Source organism: Clupea harengus, chromosome 11, assembly GCF_900700415.2.
Source record: "Clupea harengus chromosome 11, Ch_v2.0.2, whole genome shotgun sequence".
Taxonomy (NCBI): domain Eukaryota; kingdom Metazoa; phylum Chordata; class Actinopteri; order Clupeiformes; family Clupeidae; genus Clupea; species Clupea harengus.
Window position 1 is genome coordinate 11,261,512 of NC_045162.1, and position 20,727 is coordinate 11,282,238.

At 44.2% G+C, this 20,727-nt stretch overlaps 4 protein-coding genes across 11 annotated transcripts in view; 1 reads left to right on the forward strand and 3 right to left on the reverse strand.

Moving 5' to 3' along the window:
- Positions 1 to 15: 15 nt before the first annotated feature.
- rpl18 (ribosomal protein L18) lies at positions 16 to 4,403 on the reverse strand. The gene is made up of 7 exons (XM_012842015.3): positions 4,311 to 4,403; positions 3,478 to 3,564; positions 2,921 to 3,028; positions 2,648 to 2,746; positions 1,796 to 1,919; positions 1,022 to 1,091; positions 16 to 152 (listed from the first exon to the last, which is right to left on the reverse strand). The coding sequence occupies exons 1-7, from the start codon at positions 4,311 to 4,313 to the stop codon at positions 77 to 79; spliced, it is 567 nt and encodes a 188-aa protein (XP_012697469.1). The 5' UTR covers positions 4,314 to 4,403; the 3' UTR covers positions 16 to 76.
- A 1,099-nt stretch (positions 4,404 to 5,502) lies between these two features.
- odr4 (odr-4 GPCR localization factor homolog) lies at positions 5,503 to 7,337 on the forward strand. Its single transcript, XM_012842009.3, has one exon. The coding sequence runs from the start codon at positions 5,715 to 5,717 to the stop codon at positions 7,053 to 7,055; it is 1,341 nt and encodes a 446-aa protein (XP_012697463.2). The 5' UTR covers positions 5,503 to 5,714; the 3' UTR covers positions 7,056 to 7,337.
- Positions 7,338 to 7,766: 429 nt separating this feature from the next.
- On the reverse strand, positions 7,767 to 8,954 carry si:ch211-120k19.1 (uncharacterized protein LOC563199 homolog). Its single transcript, XM_031576704.1, has 4 exons — positions 8,555 to 8,954; positions 8,311 to 8,381; positions 8,046 to 8,075; positions 7,767 to 7,930 (listed from the first exon to the last, which is right to left on the reverse strand). The coding sequence occupies exons 1-4, from the start codon at positions 8,952 to 8,954 to the stop codon at positions 7,799 to 7,801; spliced, it is 633 nt and encodes a 210-aa protein (XP_031432564.1). The 3' UTR covers positions 7,767 to 7,798.
- Positions 8,955 to 16,947: 7,993 nt separating this feature from the next.
- The window catches only part of myh14 (myosin, heavy chain 14, non-muscle), a 39,626-nt gene continuing 35,846 nt past the window's right edge, over positions 16,948 to 20,727 (reverse strand). For all 8 annotated transcript variants that reach the window (XM_031575695.1, XM_031575691.1, XM_031575694.1 and 5 more), the window contains one exon: positions 16,948 to 20,376. In XM_031575695.1, coding sequence (XP_031431555.1) covers positions 20,187 to 20,376 — 190 coding nt within the window. In that variant the 3' untranslated portion in view covers positions 16,948 to 20,186. The remainder of the gene's footprint in view (positions 20,377 to 20,727) is intronic.

Here is a 20,727-nt window from a genome sequence, read left to right on the forward strand (position 1 = left end):
GTAAAAACAAAAGGCTTTTTTTTTTTTTACCCAACGCTTTATTGGGATCATACGGTAGAGAACACAAAAAAGAATTTTAGTTCTTGTAGCCACGGCTGGCTCTGCGACCACGGGCACGCTCGAACTTCCTGCCTTTGGAGCGGATGTACGGCCTGTGGGGAGAGGGGAAGGCAGAGAGAGAGAGAGGGGTCAGTATGCTAGAGAGAACCAAACCAGGATACAGACAGAATGATGCACAACAGAGCTGTGGAGGCCATGACACTATTGCAGGGGTATTCAAATAAAATTCAAAGAGGTCCAGTTAAAGAACATTTCCTCAAGCAGAGGTCCGGAACCATCATAATGTCTAACTTGCGTTATGATTCAGTGCCATATATATTAAAGTAGCCTAGTATGTATCAACGTCTGTATGTAGTCAACAACTGACTCAAATCATATAAAGTACAATTCAGGGGCTCCATCTGTGGTTATTGAAACCACTTGTTTCGGCTCTATTCCCCTCTTTGTTAACATCTCCTTTATGGTCAGGTAGATGTCCTCTCCTCTTGTACTGGTCTGAAGGGGTGTAACACCTAACAAGTCTTCACAGAACTCTTTTTTTCTTCTTTTTGAAGAACCTTACATAAACTAACAGCTGAGCATTGTCACACTACAGCTAAGCCTACACATGGTGCCTTATGAATTGCTTCATCCAGCTGTGCTATTTCAGTTTTCTTGGTGGCTGATGATGCCGACATAGATAGTGCTTGACAAAAAAGATTTCAGCTACCGCACTAATGCACTCCTTGACAACCCTTCCGTCAGTAAATGCTTTTTTTAATGTTGACCCAAAATCTAAGCAACTGTGTAAGGGAACATTCGTTTTTGGAACCCTAGAAGTTTTTTTTTTTGCAGAAATATTACTGTACTGAGAAAACTGCAACCCACAATTGCAGAAATCCTAGAATTTGCAAAATTTCAAGACAGCAAAATCCTGGAGTGACTGGTTAACAAAACGTTGTATTCAAATGTAGCAACTCACTTGGTATGGCTGTGAGGGGTACCTGGGGCCTTGCCGAAGTGCCTGTACACCTCTCTACCCTTACGAGGACCTGGAGGGACAGGAGAGGAAAATTCCGTTTGTTAAAAAAATATATAGTACATTAAATAAACAAAAAATAAAAAAACCTGACTGATGCTTTAGATTTGTGGTCATAGGAAATAGCCTTCTATACAGTGGTGTCTCTGGATCGATACCAGTAATGTCGTTTGGACAAAGATGAGGAAACCCAGAATTGTGATGCGTGGTTTCATTTCGGAACACAGAATACAGCACAACAGGACAGTCAGGAAAAGCCTTTCAACATATGCAGATGGTTTTGATAAAAAAAAAGGTCAACTTTGTAAAGACTGAAAAGGAACCCTAAGGACACTGATGCAGCAACCTCAGCATTTCCATTCATCTCTACAACATAACCTCTTAAAGGTTAAATGTCATCATAAACTCGGCCTACACCACCTACACTACTCCATCCTGGCCAACAGCCAACAACATCTTGCACCAGTCACCATACACTGCACTGTCAAATACTGATTAAGAAAATGGCAGACATACACCACAATCGAAAAAATTAACACTAAGCTCTGACCAAATTGAGCATCATCTGCATCCTAAATGGAGTGGGGTTATTGAAGGCTGCAATACACTTAAACAAAACCACGGCTAAGAGTTTACGGTTTACTTTGGAAGTGTGGATTTGGCCAAGAGCAGGTCCAAGACCCAAGTACCAGTTGCACACTCTCTGCAGGTACTCACCAGACAGCAGCACGGTTCCCTGACCCTTGGGGGCAGTCAAAGCCAGCTGGTCAAAGGTCATGATGGTGCCACCGGACTTGAGGATCCTGCGGCGAGCACCGTCAGTCACCTTCAGAGCGCAGACCTGCAAAGAGAAAGTGAGGATGTCAGACGCACGCTTCAACGGCAACACAGCACTAAACAACTATAAACACAGAACCAACAGCAGACCCATCACTATATCAGGTACTGTCCCCAGGTCAGCTAAAGCCTACACTTAAGGTACTTCCTATCAGATGTCCAATTGGTCACACCCTTACACTGAAGAACTGCTGTACTTGCGATGAAGATGAATATTTCAGTTATAGGGTTTAACCACATCTTCCCAAACATAAATAAAGGGGATTAACTTCTGTCAGTCTGTAACAAATCAGTCCGAGCAATACATCAGCATGATGGTTGCCATTTCAATAGAATTGCAGATGTTGACAGGTCGATACAACTCGAGATTGAGCCAGAGCTCAGCTAAGCAAGAACCCTGAAACACTTACTTACAGGAAGGTCTAATGAATTTATGGCTGGTACATGTTAAGTCTGGATCTCACATATTTTACTGTTGAAGCTTAAATCCCAGCACACACACACACACTTTTGACTAATACCCCCTCCTCTCATTATATAAACAGAGTAGATAACCTAATTATCTAATAGTGCTCGCTACAAAAAACTATTGATTTTAAAGAGCTTAAAACCAATCCATCCCTGACTCCAGTTAAAGCACAGAACAGATTCCTCAGCAATCCAATCAGTGACAGATGCTCCTAAGCAACTACACAGCCCCTTTCTGTTTCCAGTTCCACACCACCTCCATACCTTCAGTTTGGGAATTTCCTGGATCCTGACATCATCAGTGATGGTTCCTGCAACAACGGCGGTCAGACCCTCGCGGCCAGGCAGCTTCATTTTACGGATCTAAAGAAGAAACACCAAATTCAACAGAAATTAAAACAGGAAGCAAAACATTAAATGGGCACTTTAGATTTCAACTGGTCAGCCATGTTACATGGCAAATTGACCTCTTCAGTAAAGACAGGAAAGCAGCAATACACTGAGGCTAGACTGGTATGATTGGGCGCACACACACACCAGACGGGCCAGGGAGAGGGGAGGCCTGTTGGTCTTGCTCATGAAGAGTCTCCTCAGGATGACTTTATTGAAGGGGGCATCAGTACGACGAGCCAGGAATCTGTACAACTACAGGTTACAGGAACAGTTAAAACCAGCAACACACACTCACACGATCTTGACAAGTGACAACTACAGGCAAAGACAGCATTTACAACATACAACTGGCCCATTTAACACGGCTAGAGACATTCACAGTTGATGACCATTCTCCGCATGTATTCACATAGGGAAGCATGCCAGCAAAGAACTACTTTATCTCCTGATCAATAAAAACAGTCAGACCATGCACAAACTGTGCACAGGTTCAGCTAGCCTATACCATAACCAATGGCCACAGAATGCAAACAGATCTGTAAGCCAAATTAACGAAACGGCTCCTTCAACACCACATGGGGAATGCTGATATGCTTCCATCAACACAAAACTCCACTTGAATTGCTTTCCAAAATCATTCACACCATCACGCCTTCCACTGGTTAGGAACCAATACAACATATGTAATGCAGTTTACTCACCTTGACCAGAAGCCTCAGGTAGATATCCTGGCTCCGGGGCTCCTTCCTGTGAACCTTGCGGTCCTTGTTATGCCTGATGTCAACTCCCTATGTAGAAAACAGTCAATAATAGCAATGAATTGATTAAGTTAAAGTCTGGTATGCGACTCTACGTGGCATTAAGTCACAGAAGGAAACGTTAGATGCTGAGAAAACATTTACTCTACAAGACTCACACGTAGGCCGTAACCTAACCTCGGCTTCAGTAATGGCTAGTAACCGACGTTAGTTTACATTCCCACATTAGGCAAGTGATTAGTCAGTTAAAGTACAACCGCTCATCAGTACATTCTAGTGATAAATAGGTCATTTGAAACTACCGCCACTGTTCAGAGCTATACGAACACCTCACTGTCCATTCTGATACAGCATCCCATTCTATACTGCCAGCACACAACACGAGTTTACGCTAGCCTGGCGTTAGTTAGCATATTTAGCATGGAACTTCTCAGAGCGGATTTATTTACATGGGACGACAAAGAGTGTACTATTATCGCAGTGTCACAGAGGCAGCGATATTTTCGCTATTCCAAATGCAGAGGAAAAGCAGTAAGTTACAGCCTTTCTGAGAGTCTGAATCTGAAGTTGTTGCTACAGCCGATGAACTCGCTGTAAGCTGCCATGAAATATTCTGTTAATATACACAGAATCACCAAAATACGTGCCTATATCGAACCCAAGGACACCGACACATTAACAACATCTTAGTTCAGCAGCACAGACAACAAAAATACATCAGATGATCATGGATTTTACAATCACATAATGGCGAATAAATGAGTAGCCGTGCCTACCATCTTGGACTTGAAGTGAAAAGGGAAAAGGAAGGGCCACGGCCTCGCGATAAAGAATAGAGCGAGATTTCAGAGCCCAATTGTGTCACATGTTGCCCTAACGCTTCTGCTATTGGTCAATGGTTTATATTCTTCCGGCCAACAGCGTGAAGCTAGCCTAAATAGTGAAGGTCGCTTCCGGTCTCGATTTCTGGATGGGGAGACGGTAAAAATGAATAGTAATAGCTCAATAATACAGATAACAGCACGAACGAAACGATCTGACTTAGATTTAATTCATATAGCGGTAAAGCATTTTTACATTTAATGCTCTAAAAGCATATGCAGGTCTAACCCAACGCCCCATTGGACCAATGTTGTTAGCCTGGGTTTTATTTCTATGCTTTAGTGTGGTATATCAAACTACACCAATTTCATAAATGAGAATGTCTCACTCATAAAAAAAACATAGCGTACCTCCTTTCTTGTGACACGTGTGTGGAATAATATCAATAGACTGATGTTGCAAAAGTTGTTATGTTATGTTATGTTATGTAATGTGGTGGGGTATGCAGCCTTTCAAGCATGTGGCCTACTGACCCCCACAGGCATAATTGATATACACTGATACTGCACAAGTTGTTAGGCTGGGAAAACTACAAATTGTACCTCCTCAATATAGGGGTCAAATCTCTTTATTGGAAAGTGTAGAACATGATTCTGAAATTTAAAAAAGGGGCCTATTGACCTCTATATAACTCTGATTGAATAAATGATAGAATGACCAATGTGATGTTAACATACATTTGTCTACAAAGAGAAACATTTGTTCTTGGTGTCAAGGTGGTCCAGAACGCACCCGCTTTGCCATGACAGAGCATGTTTGGATTTATATTGAGGGGGTACAATTTGTAGTTTTCCCAGCCTAACAACTTTTGCGGCATCAGTCTATTGTAATTGTAATTATTATTCCATGCTATTTCATTCTGCAGTGACGCAGGTGAAGTGAGAAAGGAGGTACGCTATGTTTTTTTATTTTAAGGGGAGACATTTCTCTGAAAAATTATGAAATTGGTGTAGTTTGATATACCACACTAAAGCATATAAATAAAACCCAGGCTAACAACATTGGTGCGATGGGGCGATGTGTTAGGCCTACATATGTTTCTAGAGCATCAAATGTCAAAACGCTTTACCGCCATATGGATAAAACTGAAGTAAGATGATTTCGTCGGTGCTGTTATACCGCAGTATTATTGGGCTGTTACTTTGAATTTGTACCGTCTCCCATCAAGAAATCGAGACCGGAAACGATCTCAGCAGCAACAATAACGCTATTTAGGCTAGTTTGACGCTGCTGACAGATAGCCGGTGTTTGGAAGTAGTACGTGTCACTCTACAGCTGTGAAAAGGAGTTTAACGAAAATGGGAAGAGGTTATGTTGTTGAGGCTGTATTGGAGAAATATTTCTCCAATCTAGAAGCAGGCAGTGCAGCCTTTACTACTGGTTTATTAATAGGTCAGTCCTCACCCCAAAGAGACTTTGTGGTACTATCTACAAAGACGCCGCAGAGAGGGACCGAGAGCAGCAGCGGTTCATTGGAAGATGTTGATACTGAGTGGGTGACTGAGCATGCAAAACAGGTATCCCGAATGCTGCCTGGTGGTCTATCTGTACTTGGCGTGTTCCTGATAGTTCTTCCAGAGCTGTCAAAAGAAGCCATGAATGTCCTGCGAAAGCTAGTTTTTGCAGTTGACAAGTACTTATCTAAAGGAAGGCTTTGGGATGGCACATATGAGGATGTCACGGAGAGGGTTGCGCTTCAGATCTGCTCCAAAACCCGGAAAGTCGTTTGCAAAACATTTGATGTTAAAGACCCAAAGAGCTCAGCTAAACCAGCAGATTGGAAGTACCAGAATGGCGTCTCTTCCAACTGGCCAGTAGTAACGTGCTCCGTTGGACTGAACCTTCGCCTCCCAGTATCGGACAGGTCTTCAGAGGACAAGCACAAGTGCATTAAGGAAGGACTCCAGAGGTGGGCCAAGCAAATCGTAGCCAGCACCTGTCTCATTAATGGCAAGGTCATGGCACAGGAGGCAGAGCTGGTGACGGGACCAAAGAAAAGCCCCAAACTCAGCCAGCAGAAACTCCAGGCTCAGGTCCTCCTATCTCCTACAGAGTGTCAGCCGGAGCTAAGCTCAAGCGTGGCGGCTCAGCCCAGCGCCTCGGTGCTGATCAGAGGGCAGGTCTCCTGCAGGGCCTATCTCCACTCCAACAAACCCAAAGCCGGGCAGGCCATGGAGGCCATCAAGAGAGACATCATGAACACTGTGTCCTGCAGGGTGGACATGCTCTTCGATGACTTCTTCATGAACCAGGCAGAAGAGAGAGGGGCGGTGGAGGGGCAGCAGAGTTTGCCTCTTAGAGTTTTTGCCCCTGTGCCTGAGGCCGGTTTCTGCGTGTGTGATTACATGTTCCCCGGTGAGAGCGTGTCGGAGGCGGCGGAGCACTTCCAGGAGATGCTGGACTGCAGCATCACAGAGGAGAGCATCAGCTCCGGCCTGGAGGTCAGTCGCGTGGAGCCGCCCGCATCTGCACACGACACAGGCGTCAGCCGGGAGGAGGCCTCTTCACACCTGCAGACGGAGGCCCCTAAAGACGTCCCCAAAAAACGGAGGAGCTTCGAATACTTTGTTGGAGCGGCAGTGGCTGGAGGAGTAGCCCTCTTGGCAGCAGTCACCTCCCTGCTCTATTTGGGGGAATAACTACGCGATGGGACTGAGAGACACAGGAGAAATCATAGAGGACACATGGCTGATGCATCGACACAGATTCATTCTAATGCATATTCATTATACATTTCTGAGTTGATTACTCATATATGGTCACACTTTGTATTGCATAGCCCCTGTTTGTGTCATGCCTGCTCTGTTGAGGGTCAGTAATAACGACTCATTGGTGTTGCTGCAGTGGGACAGGGATTCTGTAGTATGAAATCAGAGTTATATACAGTTGAATAAATTATCTTTTATTTTTGTGCTACGCAACAGTGCCTGTCTTTAAAAAAAGTTTTATATGTGTACTCTATGTATATATACATATATATAGCTAACGGGTGAAAGAGTAAAGCAGAGACTTCCTAGATGAGTGTCTGTGAATTGGGATAAAGTCAAAGCATACAGATAACAAATCTGTGATGAGTTTCTATTGACCTTTATTAAATTTAACAAAGCACCCCGGCAACTCAATACACTAGAACACACACAGCAGACATACATATACAGGTCATGTTGGATGTGAAATTAGTAAATCACAATTCAGCATTGAGGGCAGCCTTGTGTGGTCCAGAGGGCTTAGGCTGTTTGATATAGATTCAGCTAGTAAGCACACATTTTTACATTAAGCTGTTTATGTTATTATTTAGCAAAATACAAGTTATTCATGGTCTAGCAATCTTTTCTGAGGTTGGTCCATCTGTCTTGTGTTATGTGTCTTCTTTTTAAAGCATCTATGAGGAGGAACTTGGCTCAGAGTCACTTTTAAGCTGTCGAAAATGACAGAGATACACAGTCCACGTAAGAGCAACGCCTCCCACAAATACTGTTCGTGCCACCGGGGGGACCAGAGAGAAATTCACAGCCTACGAGAGAAGAGGATGAGAAAAGATCAAATGTATTATAACAGGAAGTGTTTAATTACAGTTTGTATTAATTCGTTACAGGGTGATTGTAAGACTGATGTGGTTGTAAGACTACCTGCATCATAGACCAGTATACCACTCCAGTCTGCAGGATGAAAAAGGAGAAAAGGAAAGCTGTAGATCACATCCACACGGCTGCTAGTTACTTCTGACAGTTCAGTCTTACACATTAACATTCAATGGTAATTCAGATACATGTCAAGTACTGGTTGGCTTTTAGTGCATTTAACTCCGGACCGAACTCTAACTTTGGCTCTGTTTTGTAGTGTATGTATGTGGAACCTCTGATTGATTTCTGTGACACAGTTCACACAGCTAACCTTATAGGAAGTCCAGAATTTATTTCTCCAGTCTTCGAAAGGATCCTCTCTTCCTTCAAGTGCACTGAGACCTGAGGGGGGCAAGTGCACTAATTATATCCCATAATGTCTTCTGTGCGTCATACATTGCTGAATATGTGGGATAATTTATGAACAAATTATTTAGGTATTGTGAGATACTTGTTGCTGTTGTCCTGTATTGGAGATAACTGCTAGATGTAGGAGTTGGCTGATGACACCATACCTATGTAGAATGCACTGATGGTCGCGGGGGCCGCTACAAGTTGATCCACCACCACTTTAACTGTCACTCGCTTGACTCCACCCCCTGGCCACATCCTCTCCAGTGCCCTCAGCCAATTGTAATTGAAGTTGGCATGGAAACAGAATCCAACCAGTGCCACACGAGCAGTCTGAGCCCAGTCGATACCGGACAGAGGGGCATCTTGAGAGGCAGTCCCGGACTCTGATAATGAGAGTCTGTCTGTCTCACTGTCTCTCACTAATGTGTGCTGTCCCTGCTGTCCAGCGTGTCCTCCCAGCAAGCTTTGCTGGATGATGTCGGCCGAGGCGAACAGAGCCGTGTAGCCAATGATGTTACTGAGGTACGGGTGAGATTTGAACAAAGCCCATGCTCGGTTCATGATGTCTGCATAGAGAAGGAGTCAATGTGGCGGGCATAGTTGGGCAATGACACACTTGAATGGGACCTGACTGCTCAGGACAGCAGAAATAAATATGTGAGACAAAATAAACGAATGAAAGAAAGAACATTACCCTCACCCTCTCTGTGTTCTGTGTTCTGTGTTCCAAAGACGGGGCAACAAGTGCAGAAAATCTGATTTGGTTCTTAATGGCCCTGAAGAACAATCAAGGGGTGGGCCTTGGCGGTCGTCATCCAATGAACGTGCAGACCAGATCTGCTGACTGTCTGATTTGTGGATCAAAGTTCTGAGGAATGGGAATGGCCAGAGGGTGTCAGATAAGGCATTATCAGCTAATGTAGGAATGTGAGAAAAACACAGCTGGTCAGACAGACACTCATGGACATCCAGTTCAAATCAGTCCCATTCAGGGACACAGAAACTGCTGTTTGCTAAAGTAAACTAAAGGTGGTATTCTGCAACAGACTGTCACACAGGTAAACTTTGAATACATTTAATGTCTCCAGACGCAATCAACACTACAGCTGTATCAACTACTGCTCTGACAGTCATATTCAGTCTTGAGCCGTGAATGTTTAGTCCACATGTAAAGTCGATAGAAAGAATACCCAAAAAGGGCGGCATACAAAACATATACAAGCCATTTATACACATGACATCAACAAATTTCATAATACACAGCTGTGTGACTCACCTGTGCCAACATTAATTCACACTCTCACGCTCACACACTCATACACCACCTTTCAAACACCTCCACTGCATGTTAGAATGGAAGATGTCTGAGTGTATGTAGCCAGCAGTGTGTGCTCCTTAAGGCCAGAGCAGCTGTGAGGAGCACATGTGTACTCTGGATAAATATAGGGCTGCAGTGGCCACTCCTCACTCCTTGGGTTACCTACTGCCTTAAAGATCGTACACCCAGTGTCCACATGAGGGCGCCGGCTAGGGTAGACTGGGGGCAAAAAAACACAGCAAAATGCCACCATTATTTTATCTCTGATACTGAAGGTTAAATCTTTGTGTTTAACACCTTAAGGTGCTTAGTTGAGATCAGGATTATTTTTGCCGTGTGTAAGATTGGAAGATATGCTCTTCCTTTTTGTCCCTGAGGTCTGCAATATGCATTTTGGTGCATACACAAATTCCTTGTTCGAACGAGGAACGTGAGGAACATATTAGCAGGATTATGGGGACCTCCCTTAGGCAGACATGAGCCACAGTGTAACATAACTGGCCTAAACAGGAGTAGGAAAGGCTGCTGACACACATCAGAAGGCAGAAGACAGAAGGATGTCTATAGGTCCTTGAGAACCCCCTCTTGAGTCATCACTTTTTCTTAGTCTTGATAGAAACCAGCCCAAACTAGTTTGGTCATATGTCTGATAGACATGTGTCTTTCACTCAAATAATGGGACTGTAGGTGTGATGTGAGTTGAGTTTGTTATAAGAAGGGTCTTTGCCCCACAGAGCATTGGATTTGTTGCTTGACCCTTGTGGTGCTTGTAACTTTCCCCGCTGCCATGAAAATAAGGCTGCAGTCTCACACCTGTGTTGCCTGAAAGTACTATACTGATGCGTCTACCTTTTTGTGTGGAAATATGTCTTTGTATTTCACAGAATACGATGAAAGACCAACATTGTTTTGACATTTTACATGCAATCAGTCTAAATAAAAGTGCCGACACTGAGCTCATGAACAGCAGTGGTGTTTATGTGCTTTATAAAGATGCATTATTTGGTCTCCCAGACCATGGCACAGGTACAGGTACAGACCCTGAGTTGGGACAAACCTTACCAGACCAGTGCTAGACCCGCTCGAGAATCAGCTGCCATGTGGCGTCATGTGAAATGTATCATTTTTAATGGAAATAAGCTATATAATACATCAATATGATATGAATGTATTAGCCATTCACTTCTTACAGTTGATTTGAGAAGGCGAAGAGCAGGAGCAGTCGTCAGGCCATGTAGAAATGACAGTAACCCTGGGTAGCTGGTTACCCTGAGCACAGGCTGCCTTTCTGTCTGTGACAGGTCTGCTTTGTGACGCTGATGAGACATTCATCTGAACAGTTCCTTCGAGGCGATAAAAAGCAATTCTCCACCGCATCTCTGTACAGACATGACGCGGAACGACACCGAGGCAATTTGTGTGTAGCAACTGTGTGGGCTCTCCGGTAGGAGAATGTGCTAATTAGGGACAGAGTTTAAGTTGATCAATTAAGGGCTCGTTAATGCCGTTAACATTTCGACTGGTGTGCTTCAGAGCATCTCTGTTTAACAAGCGCCCTTTAGACCTTTGACAATGAGGTGGTGGTCCACTCTTTCAGGGGCAGTTGACTTCCCTTTAATTGCTTCTCTGCCTTAATCTCCTCTCCCACATCCTCTGCCGTCCTCCACCATTGTGACTTCTTTATTTAGTCCTCAGACAGGTCCTTCTGTTAACCATCAAACCCCCCCCCCCCCCCCCCCAAACCAAGACCACCCCCACCTTTCATTCTCCCCCTCTCTCCACTTATTCACCATTCTCTCTCTCCTCTCATTATCTTTCTCTCTCTCTCTCTCTCTCTTTGATAGTGACAACCATTGCAGTACATCACCTGTTCATTTACATTGCTGGACACCTCCATACATACATGCCTGCATCCATTCACACACAGACTGGGATGGTGACTGTATATTCCATTTTTTACCTTGAGCTGCACTGGGACACATTCTTGTAGACTGAATGATTTTGGGATTGTGACGGGACCCCACCCTTTAATCCATCTCTGGGCAAGAAACACAGGACACCTTTGACAGAGGTAAGTCACATCAAGAAATATAAATCTATCGATATATATATCTATCTAGTTATCTATCTATATGATATTTATATAATATAAATGTATACAATACATTGCAGCCTCAGGAGCATTTAGCTTGGACATTGGGTTTAAGAAACCTTGTTTAGGGGATTGGCTTTTACTCCTGCATCTCCCTTACTTACAAACCCTGCTGCCTAGTATTGTGTTGCTGCTTGCTGCATCGTATTGCAGACTATTTCTAAATATGAAGTATATGTTTACACATGAAATATTTTTTAAATGTGATGCACGCATAAGCACAGATAAGAAATAGTAATTAGATTAGATATCGCTGACAACACTTTCTGCCAACAAACAACAACAACAGATAAATGAAGATTTTTTTGTATTTTGTAATAATAATCATACTGGCTATCAAAACCAATGATAATGATTCAGTTTCTGTAAAGCAGTGACTAATGGAAAATTTTGACTCAGTATACTAATAGTACATAAACACACACACATATTTATAGATAGAGGAGAGGAGACACGCAAACCAGTACAGAGAGCAGGTACACCTCCCATTAACACACACACACACACACACACACACAGTACTCCTCACACACACATGGACAGCACACACACACATACACACACAGACACACACACACACACACACTACTTTAGAGAGAAGACACGCAGACCAGAGAGCAGGTATGCCCACACATGTATATATGTATGTTTTAATATGAATGTTGATTTTCTGTATACAGTGTATCTCCTGACTACATTACTTTTTTTTCTCAGATATTTACCTTAATCATATTTTCTGTTAAATATATGCTGGACATTCTATGAGAACTTACCATGATATGTAATTATTGAAACACTTTAAACAAACAATACTCGCCGCTAAATCTGACTGCTAACCAGTCATGTTATCTAACTAGCTTGTGTAGATGTTCACTGCCGGTTACCTCATTCAGCAGCTGTCATTCAAAATTACAACTCCATGTCAGCAGATGGCAGTAGGGAGCTGGCGGCTCATGTTTGCTGACTTGTCATTTCTTAATATATTTACCACACTTGAATTCTTAGTCATTTTGCAGGCATGCTTATACCCTCTGCATAAGATCACAGACATCTCCTGTCTTTTCTAACAGACCTCTTTTTTGACACCTCTGACAGCCATGCGTTCATGCTGCAACATGACCTTTGAGCCTGCAGTGGAGCGTGGAGGGCCGTGGGGCCGTGACCTTTTCACCTTTGTGACCTCGGCAGCATGTCACATGATGCGAACTCTGCAGAAGCCTCGGAAGAACCGTCCCTCCAAAAGACAGGTCAACCACCGCAGGTTCCTCCACAACATGATCCAAAGGTAAATAACTAGTACAGAGAGGAAGAGAGTGCATGAGAAAGCGATCCCCCCTTTACTGGCTCTTCCATACTTGCCCAACAAACCTAAAAAAACTACAACTCCCAGCTGCCTGTTGGGCGTAGACTGCTAGGAGACTCAACTTTCATTCACACCACACAAACGGCACACTAATCCAAAAGCATCCAACAGATGCTGAAATTTGCAATATTTTGGTGTGTTTGTTGGGGCAGTGTGAGATGCAGCAGTCATTACTGGGAGCTCAGCTGATAAAGTATGGATTGCAGAGTTAAGCTCAGCCTCAGTTAGTGCTGTGATGCAGGATATGCTCTCTTCACAGGAAGTTTGCTGAGATTGAGGCAGCCAATCATCAGCTGTCCTCCACCCTGTTGCTTTCAGCGAGGCCAAACAACCAGTCAGATTCCCTGTCTCCATCCCAGCCAACTGATAACCAGTCACCTGAAGCATCCAAAGAAGGTACTGCCCTCTGTGTCCATTTTTAACATAAACATAATTTCAGGGACTTGAACTGAACTTTTGGTTTATCCTTCCACTCCAGCAGGAATCTCAGTTTCCTCACCACGGACAGGGAGTGATGTCAGTCAACATGAGAAAGCTGGTGACCTGTGGGTCCTGAACACGGACACAGACACTACAGAAGAGGACATACTCCTTCCAGGTCATTCCCACGTTCATAGGAGCCCAAGACTGAATGCCTCTCATGATACTACATTTGCAGTTGGAAATGTGTCACGTGACCAAACACTCAAACCCTGTCAGCCATCAAATCACACACTGGCCCTGCAGTCTGATACATCCTGTGAAGAAGCCCACTCTGATTCAGCTTGGACTGGTCTGGATAGTTTGCCACACTTGCCAAACCTGCTGGCGGTGAATGACTTCGCTCAGTGGCTGGACAGCACAAGAAGCGTTCATGGAGCGAGTCCACATTCATTCACCCCGAAATCCCCTGACGCGCCAAAAGACCGTCTTCACCCCAGTTTGGATGGTGCAGTGTTTGACTTTGTGTCCTCCTCGCTGGACATGTCTCCCCTCTCTCTTGACTCCTGTGACTTTGGGATAGAGATGTTCACAGGCTCGGATCAGACCCCCCATCACCGCCCCACCCCACACCCTATCAACCTTCAGATGGACATCAGAAGCAGCCTGGACCTCTTTGACTCTGAGGAGGAAGGAATTGACCAACAGGGTGGCCAAGACTCGCTGGTCACCATGGCAACCCCCTGGAGTTCTTATTTTGATAGAGAGTCACCCTTTGGGAGCCAAGATGGTGGCAAACACCCAAGTACTCAGAGTAATGGCATTACAAAGCAACACGTCAGCAATTTTGGGGTCCAAGATGAAGGCACATACTTAAACGCTGTGAGTAACAGAAGTGCTCACACTGCCAACACAGCTGACATCTCTCAGGGAGCTGAGACACAGAGACGAGACCTCCAGATGAGCAGTCTAGTCAATGACCCTGAGGACAGGGCTGATAACCTCTATGGTGACAGGGCTGATAACCTCTATGGTGACAGAGACATAGAGGTCACCAGACCCATTGGCCCTCTTCACCGTTTAAACTACTTGTCGACACGTGGACAGTGTACGAGAGGCTATGAAGGTGAGCCAGAGAAAAGCTATTTCTCACATGAGGAGCCTGACATGGGCCACCAAAATGGCTACAATCCCATCAGTGATACACAAGATCAAGGCTACAATTATTATGAAATCAGGTCCTCTTGCAATTCAAGGAAAGACCAAGCGGAGGTCATGAGCACAGATCTGAGCAGCCTCCCTGGTGAGGCATTCTGGGTAGATGATACTAACGGGGCCACAGAGGCATTCTGGGTAGATGAGAATAAAGGGGCCACAAAACCAACTCCAGGCACCCAGGCTACTATGCTGGCCGAACTCCTTCAAGAGAGTCAATTCATGTTTTCACAGTCAGGAGGCGATGTTTCACTGCAACGGGACTACATGGCTGACTGTGCAGAAGTCCTGTCAGGGTTAAGTTCGATCGTGCCTGGTGACGTGTTTCAGCCTCAGTACACCACCATAGAGGCGAGTGCTGCATGCATTCAAGTAGTGAATAGTCAACTCCGTAGATCAGGAACATCGGCTCAACCGTCCATCTCATCCACTGACTGTCCTCACAGGTCTACCACGGGTGTGCAGAGCTCGTGCTTGCAGAATGACCACGCCTCTTTGTGGTCCAGTGGCTCTTCTCCTCAGTGCTCTACTCCCTTCATGGGTGTGGCACTATCATTCCCCGCCCCTGCACAAAGGCCACGCCTCTGTCAGATTGCAACCCCGCCCCTCGGCGATGATTTGTTGTTTGATGACATCATGGAGGAGGAGATGAGCGTAAATCTGATAGGAGGCTCCTGTAGTTTTAACTGAGCTTCAGACCTCAGCACGGCTGACATTTGGCTTTCAGTTTGGATTGAAAGTATACAACATGAGTGAATTAATTCATTTTGTGGTAATTTAAAATAACGTAATTTAGCCCTGAACTGCATGTGATTAAAATTAAATATCAAATATCATTATCTTGAAATAACAAGATACTGTCTTGAAATGACAAAATAGTATCTGGAAATAAGCATAACATCTTCAAATAACAAGATGGTATCTTGAAGTTATGACTCATCGTCTTGAAATAATGAGATACTAATATAGAAATATACTATGCTAACGAAATGAAATCTCATGAGTTAGGTTTTTAATTGTTTGTATTTTTCACGTGGTTCAGAGCTTTCGTATGTATGCACAACTTGTCTTCTCGTATTTGTGATAGGTAAATAACAGCTCTAAAGGAAAGATGAGCACAACAAGAAATATCACTTTTTGAATCTGAACACTGAGTACCAACTGAGTTGTATGTGCAATTTATGGACATGTTTGTGGCTTGCCTTCTTCCTGTGTTGCCTTAAAGCGTGTTGAAGCCGAATAGTTGGTTAGAGGTTTATTTATTTATTTATCTATATATTTATTTCTATTTATCTAAGAGAGCCATTTCATAATGAAGTTGTATGGAGTGGTTTGTATGTTTCAATAAATGTGTTCTTCCCACTTCCCCCGTTTCCATTTCTTCATGACCTACAGATCTTGTGAGGTGCACTTTTCATCAGTCTGTGTGCTCTCTTGGAGTCAAACCTGTGACCATGCTGCTATAAGCACCCTGCTCTAGCAGATCAGTTAAAGGTGCAGTTCTAATCCAATACACTTTCATCAGCATGTGTGCTCTCTTGGAATCAAACCTGTGACCATGCTGCTATAAACCCCCTGCTCTAGCAGATCAGTTAAAGGTGCAGTTCTAATCCAATACACTTTCATCAGCATGTGTGCTCTCTTGGAATCAAACATGTGACCATGCTGCTATAAGCACCCTGCTCTAGCAGATCAGTTAAAGGTGCAGTTCTAATCCAATACATTTTCATCAGCATGTGTGCTCTAGCAGATCAGTTAAAGGTGCAGTTCTAATCCAGTACATTTTTGTCAAATTCAGCAAATTGCTCTTCATAGTCCTTTGGCTGTCCATTCTCTCTGGTGTCCGTACACAGCCCCGGCTCTGTAAATGGTAAACAAACACAGTGGCTCTGACCTAGCCATAAACAATGCCAGCCAGTCAACACGTTGAGCTGAAAAGTCAAGAGCTTTTCGTCAGAATCGCAAACTGCATCTTTAAGGGGTAACTATAAAACTAAACAGGATCGTCATTGCTGAGGGGGAAAAAAATCCAGGGCTTTTCAAGGATGACAAACATCTTATACACACCAACTGAAAAGCAGAATAATTCAGAGAAAAACTTCATTTTAATCAGAGTATTACATCATGGTACACTGTATTATAAACCAGTGGTCAAACGCAAATGAAGCCGACCCATAGCAGGGCTACTGCACTGTCCATGAGTGCGTGTCGTATGGATGACGCGTGTCCATTTCAGCGATCAGACATTCTTGACACAAAATAGGACCTGGGTCAGGCTGTACAAAGTAAAGCAGGAGAACATTAAAACAAAAGACACAGGAAACAGTTACAGAAGCATCGCCACAACACTTTCACTTTGTAGTGCAAAGCTTTACAGTACAGAGCAATTAATGCACTTCATCCTCCTTTTCACTAGGGGGAGCTGTCTACACTCACAAAGTGCCTTGTGGCAGTGACCAGCCCTGGGCCCATGCTGTGATGCGGTCCTGTAAGGCTCCTTCTGAGACACCCGGCTGCATTTGTCTCTGTCCCCCAGGCACACGTATAGGGTGCGTTTCCCGAAAGCAATTAATGAACAACTACCATTGCTAAATGATGTTGAAACTATCACATTGAAAACTCTCTCCATGGTTACCAATGGTGGTTGCTTAGTGATGCTTTCAGGAAACGCAGTCCTAAAAAAGAACGCCACCCCACTGTGGTCACATTCCCTTCAGTTGTGGTGGACTGTGCAATGGATATGGACTGCCTCTTTTTCACAGGTCGGGGCACTAATACCCAGGTCCTGCTGCTACAGGCTGGGAGTTTGACCGGTGAGCTTTCTGAATCTGATCTGCCTCTAATCTGTGCCAGGGGTCAAAGGTCAGGGTCCAGAGGCAACTGAAATTGAACAGTTTAACAGCGTCTTAAGTGAAACAGCACACCCTTAGCACTGGCCAGCATGCACACATCATCCTGTCTGCCACCTGCCTAAAGATAGGACGGGATGTCTTAAGGGAGAACTTAAGCAAAACTAACAAACGAGTCTAACCTCAACTTTCATTTCAGTGAACACAGAAGACAAGTGGAGTCACTCATGAAGTACTGGCTGATATGTTGTGACATCATGTCAAAGGAATAAAATGCTACAGCTGTATGGAGTGAGTAAATGAACACCAGGAATGACGATCGAGAGGCGTTGAGCTGTGCTCTTTGCACAGCCGTGGACGGGGGCTAGCGGAAGCCAGTATGCTTTGACTGGGAACACAATCAGGGCCTTTCTTCACCAGTTAAAGCTTACATTGCATTAATGTGGCAAGAGCACGTCTTCTCCCTTCTAACTTCAGACAATCAGGAACTTGGGTCTCTCTCTCCTTTCTCTGCTGGGCATGAAGTAATAAACATTCGTCACTAACCTACATATATAAAGCTACTCTATCGCTTTACCCCAGAGGGGGTCACCATTCCAGGTACATCTAGGTAGGAAATGTGTTCTGAGGGTCTTTGCTACCTCTATGAAAACACTTGGTAAAAACAAGGGGCCTTTTGAATGGAAGTAGCAAAGGATGTTCCAAAATGGAAGCTAGAATCTTTCTTCTATATGTCTCGAGTAACACATTTCTAGTCTACAGTCACTACTCTATCCAACTCTACCAGTATGTCCCTTTTTTCTCATCCATGCGCCTGATATTTGGTAAAACACAAAAAAGCTTTACTCCATAAATATTTTACATCATTATTTAAAAAAAATTACATTGTACATTACGTCTGTTTGATAAGAAGAACAAGACATTTACATTTATGATAAGGTTGTAAATGAGAATGGCTAGCAGTCTCTGATACTGATTATTCTCACAGTCTGGGTGCCCCTGCGCACACACTCATATCTCAGGCTGGGTGCTTCCCCACCAGCAGAGATCCTTCACCTCCACACGGCCACCGCACTTCACCACAGACCAGCGCTGGACAACACAAGCTCCTCTGTGACTGCCGACCTGATGTTACCATACTGTCTGCCTGGTATCTCCCTGCTGCCCCCCCCCCCCCCCAGACAGCAGCAGCACTGGTCTGGGGGATGCTTACTCAAGAGGCCACCCTTACAGCCCACACAGAGACAGAATGCATAAATAAATAAACACACCTCAGGTTAGAACCACAGATTGACTGATGTATGACGGACACTGATCCTGCCTTCCCCGACGAGAGGCGATATGTTAAGACATATGTTAAGGAATTATTCTAGCTAGATATCTATCTACCTATTATGTGACCTGTCCCCCTACGGTACCTAGTTTCCTATCCTATCTAATGGACGAGGCCTCAGTATGTGTTACCCTGGTCACTGGGTGGAAACGGCTGAAACAAGTTTATATGCATGACATGAAAGCACTCAAAGTAAGCCTTATGATCATCTATATAGCTCAGTGTAGTCCAAGTTCCAGAGTTGACTTAGGCTCAATGTTACCAGTATATGTTCTCATAGAGGAACTCTTGGCTTTGCTATTGATTTATGCACAAAGCTTTATCACAGTAAACATGTTCTTGTTTCTCTTCACAACAGTCCTATCTTACAACCAATATGCAATGCATTATGGCTTATAATACATAGCATGGTACGGGTTTCCTAACAAAAATGTATGATTTTGATGGATGAAAACTCATTTTCATCCTGCTCATAAATACTTCAATGAGATCTTTAAAAGAGAAAACTCCTTCTCCCTTAGCTGACTGATATGCATCAAGACACGTTATTCTATGAATGAGAAAGAGAAAACTTACAGGTTCAGGTAGATAAATTGCTCGTTTCTCAAGCCCGCGGTGAAACTGAATACTGATGGAGCAAATGGCAGCCTGCTTCCATGTGATCCTGTACTTTTTCATGAAGTATGATCACATTATCACTTTAACAGCTGATTGCCTTAATAAACATGCAGATTGCCCTTGTAGACGTTTAATAGGATTGAACGAGCGCTTAGGTAGAGAAGCCATCTCAATGCTGCCACTGAAAGCCTAATGCACTGCATTACCACTGGGGTTTATTGGTTCACTCTGGACTGAACCAATCCTCCCAAGGGATTCTGGGAGTTGTAGTTTTCCCCCCAAAGAAGTCAAATTGTAGTGCCTTTTGTCATGTCAATATTTTGTACTGCCACCCTTTTCCAATTATTCTTGCACCTGTTTTATATTCTGAATTTAGTTCTTCTTTTGTTTGTTGGTCTTTGACGTTCCTCTGGCTGCAAAGTGGTCTCTTCTTGCAGCTTTGCCTCGTGCCGTGAGAGCTGCTGCAGGTCTGAGGCCGGCCTGGGTCCTGCAGCGGGCCCGGTGCTGCGGAGCTGGCCCTGCCCCTCACTCAGCGTCGTTGAGGGTGTAGGGGGGCGGGGGCCCCATGCCATGCTCCGAGGGAGTGGGGGTCCCTGGAGGTCCCGTGGAGGGGGTGGGGGAGGCGGGGGGCTCCTCGGAGTCCGAATTCTCCAGGGAGAGGTCATCGACCAGCGCACGGCGTCCCCCACGCATGGAGAGGGGTAGCGGAGCGCGCCTGAGACGGAGGGAGGGAACAAGAATTTACACTTAGAGGAACCGCAGGAGGACAAAAAAGTACCATTGTAGTTTTTACCATTTACCATTGTAAATCACACATATCAGCTACAAGCTAGAAGGCAGCTAGAAGGAGAAACTATTTACTGACAAAAGAACTTGCCGTCTACTGAGTAATTAGGCAATTTTGAACTACACTAGTTGCGAAACAATAACAACTAGTAAATACATAAACTAGTCATTATACAGGGATCACTACTGGTGGGAATCAAAGCAGTAGTTTCACAATCAAACTCACAAGGATATGAAACTATTGATTACAGTATTTGGATTTGATTTGGAACTGATTGGA

Excerpts from the sequence above, each read along its gene's own strand:
- rpl18 (XM_012842015.3), bottom strand. Across the intron at positions 3,029-3,477 it reads ACCTGAGGCTTCTGGTCAAG|TTGTACAGATTCCTGGCTCG; the intron begins GTGAGTAAACTG and ends TGTAACCTGTAG. Across the intron at positions 153-1,021 it reads ACCCCTCACAGCCATACCAA|GCCGTACATCCGCTCCAAAG; the intron begins GTGAGTTGCTAC and ends CTCTCCCCACAG.
- odr4 (XM_012842009.3), top strand. The coding sequence starts at position 5,715 with ATGGGAAGAGGTTATGTTGTTGAGGCTGTATTGGAGAAATATTTCTCC.
- si:ch211-120k19.1 (XM_031576704.1), bottom strand. The coding sequence starts at position 8,954 with ATGAACCGAGCATGGGCTTTGTTCAAATCTCACCCGTACCTCAGTAAC. Across the intron at positions 8,076-8,310 it reads AATTCTGGACTTCCTATAAG|ACTGGAGTGGTATACTGGTC; the intron begins GTTAGCTGTGTG and ends TTCATCCTGCAG. Across the intron at positions 7,931-8,045 it reads TATACTGGTCTATGATGCAG|GCTGTGAATTTCTCTCTGGT; the intron begins GTAGTCTTACAA and ends CTTCTCTCGTAG.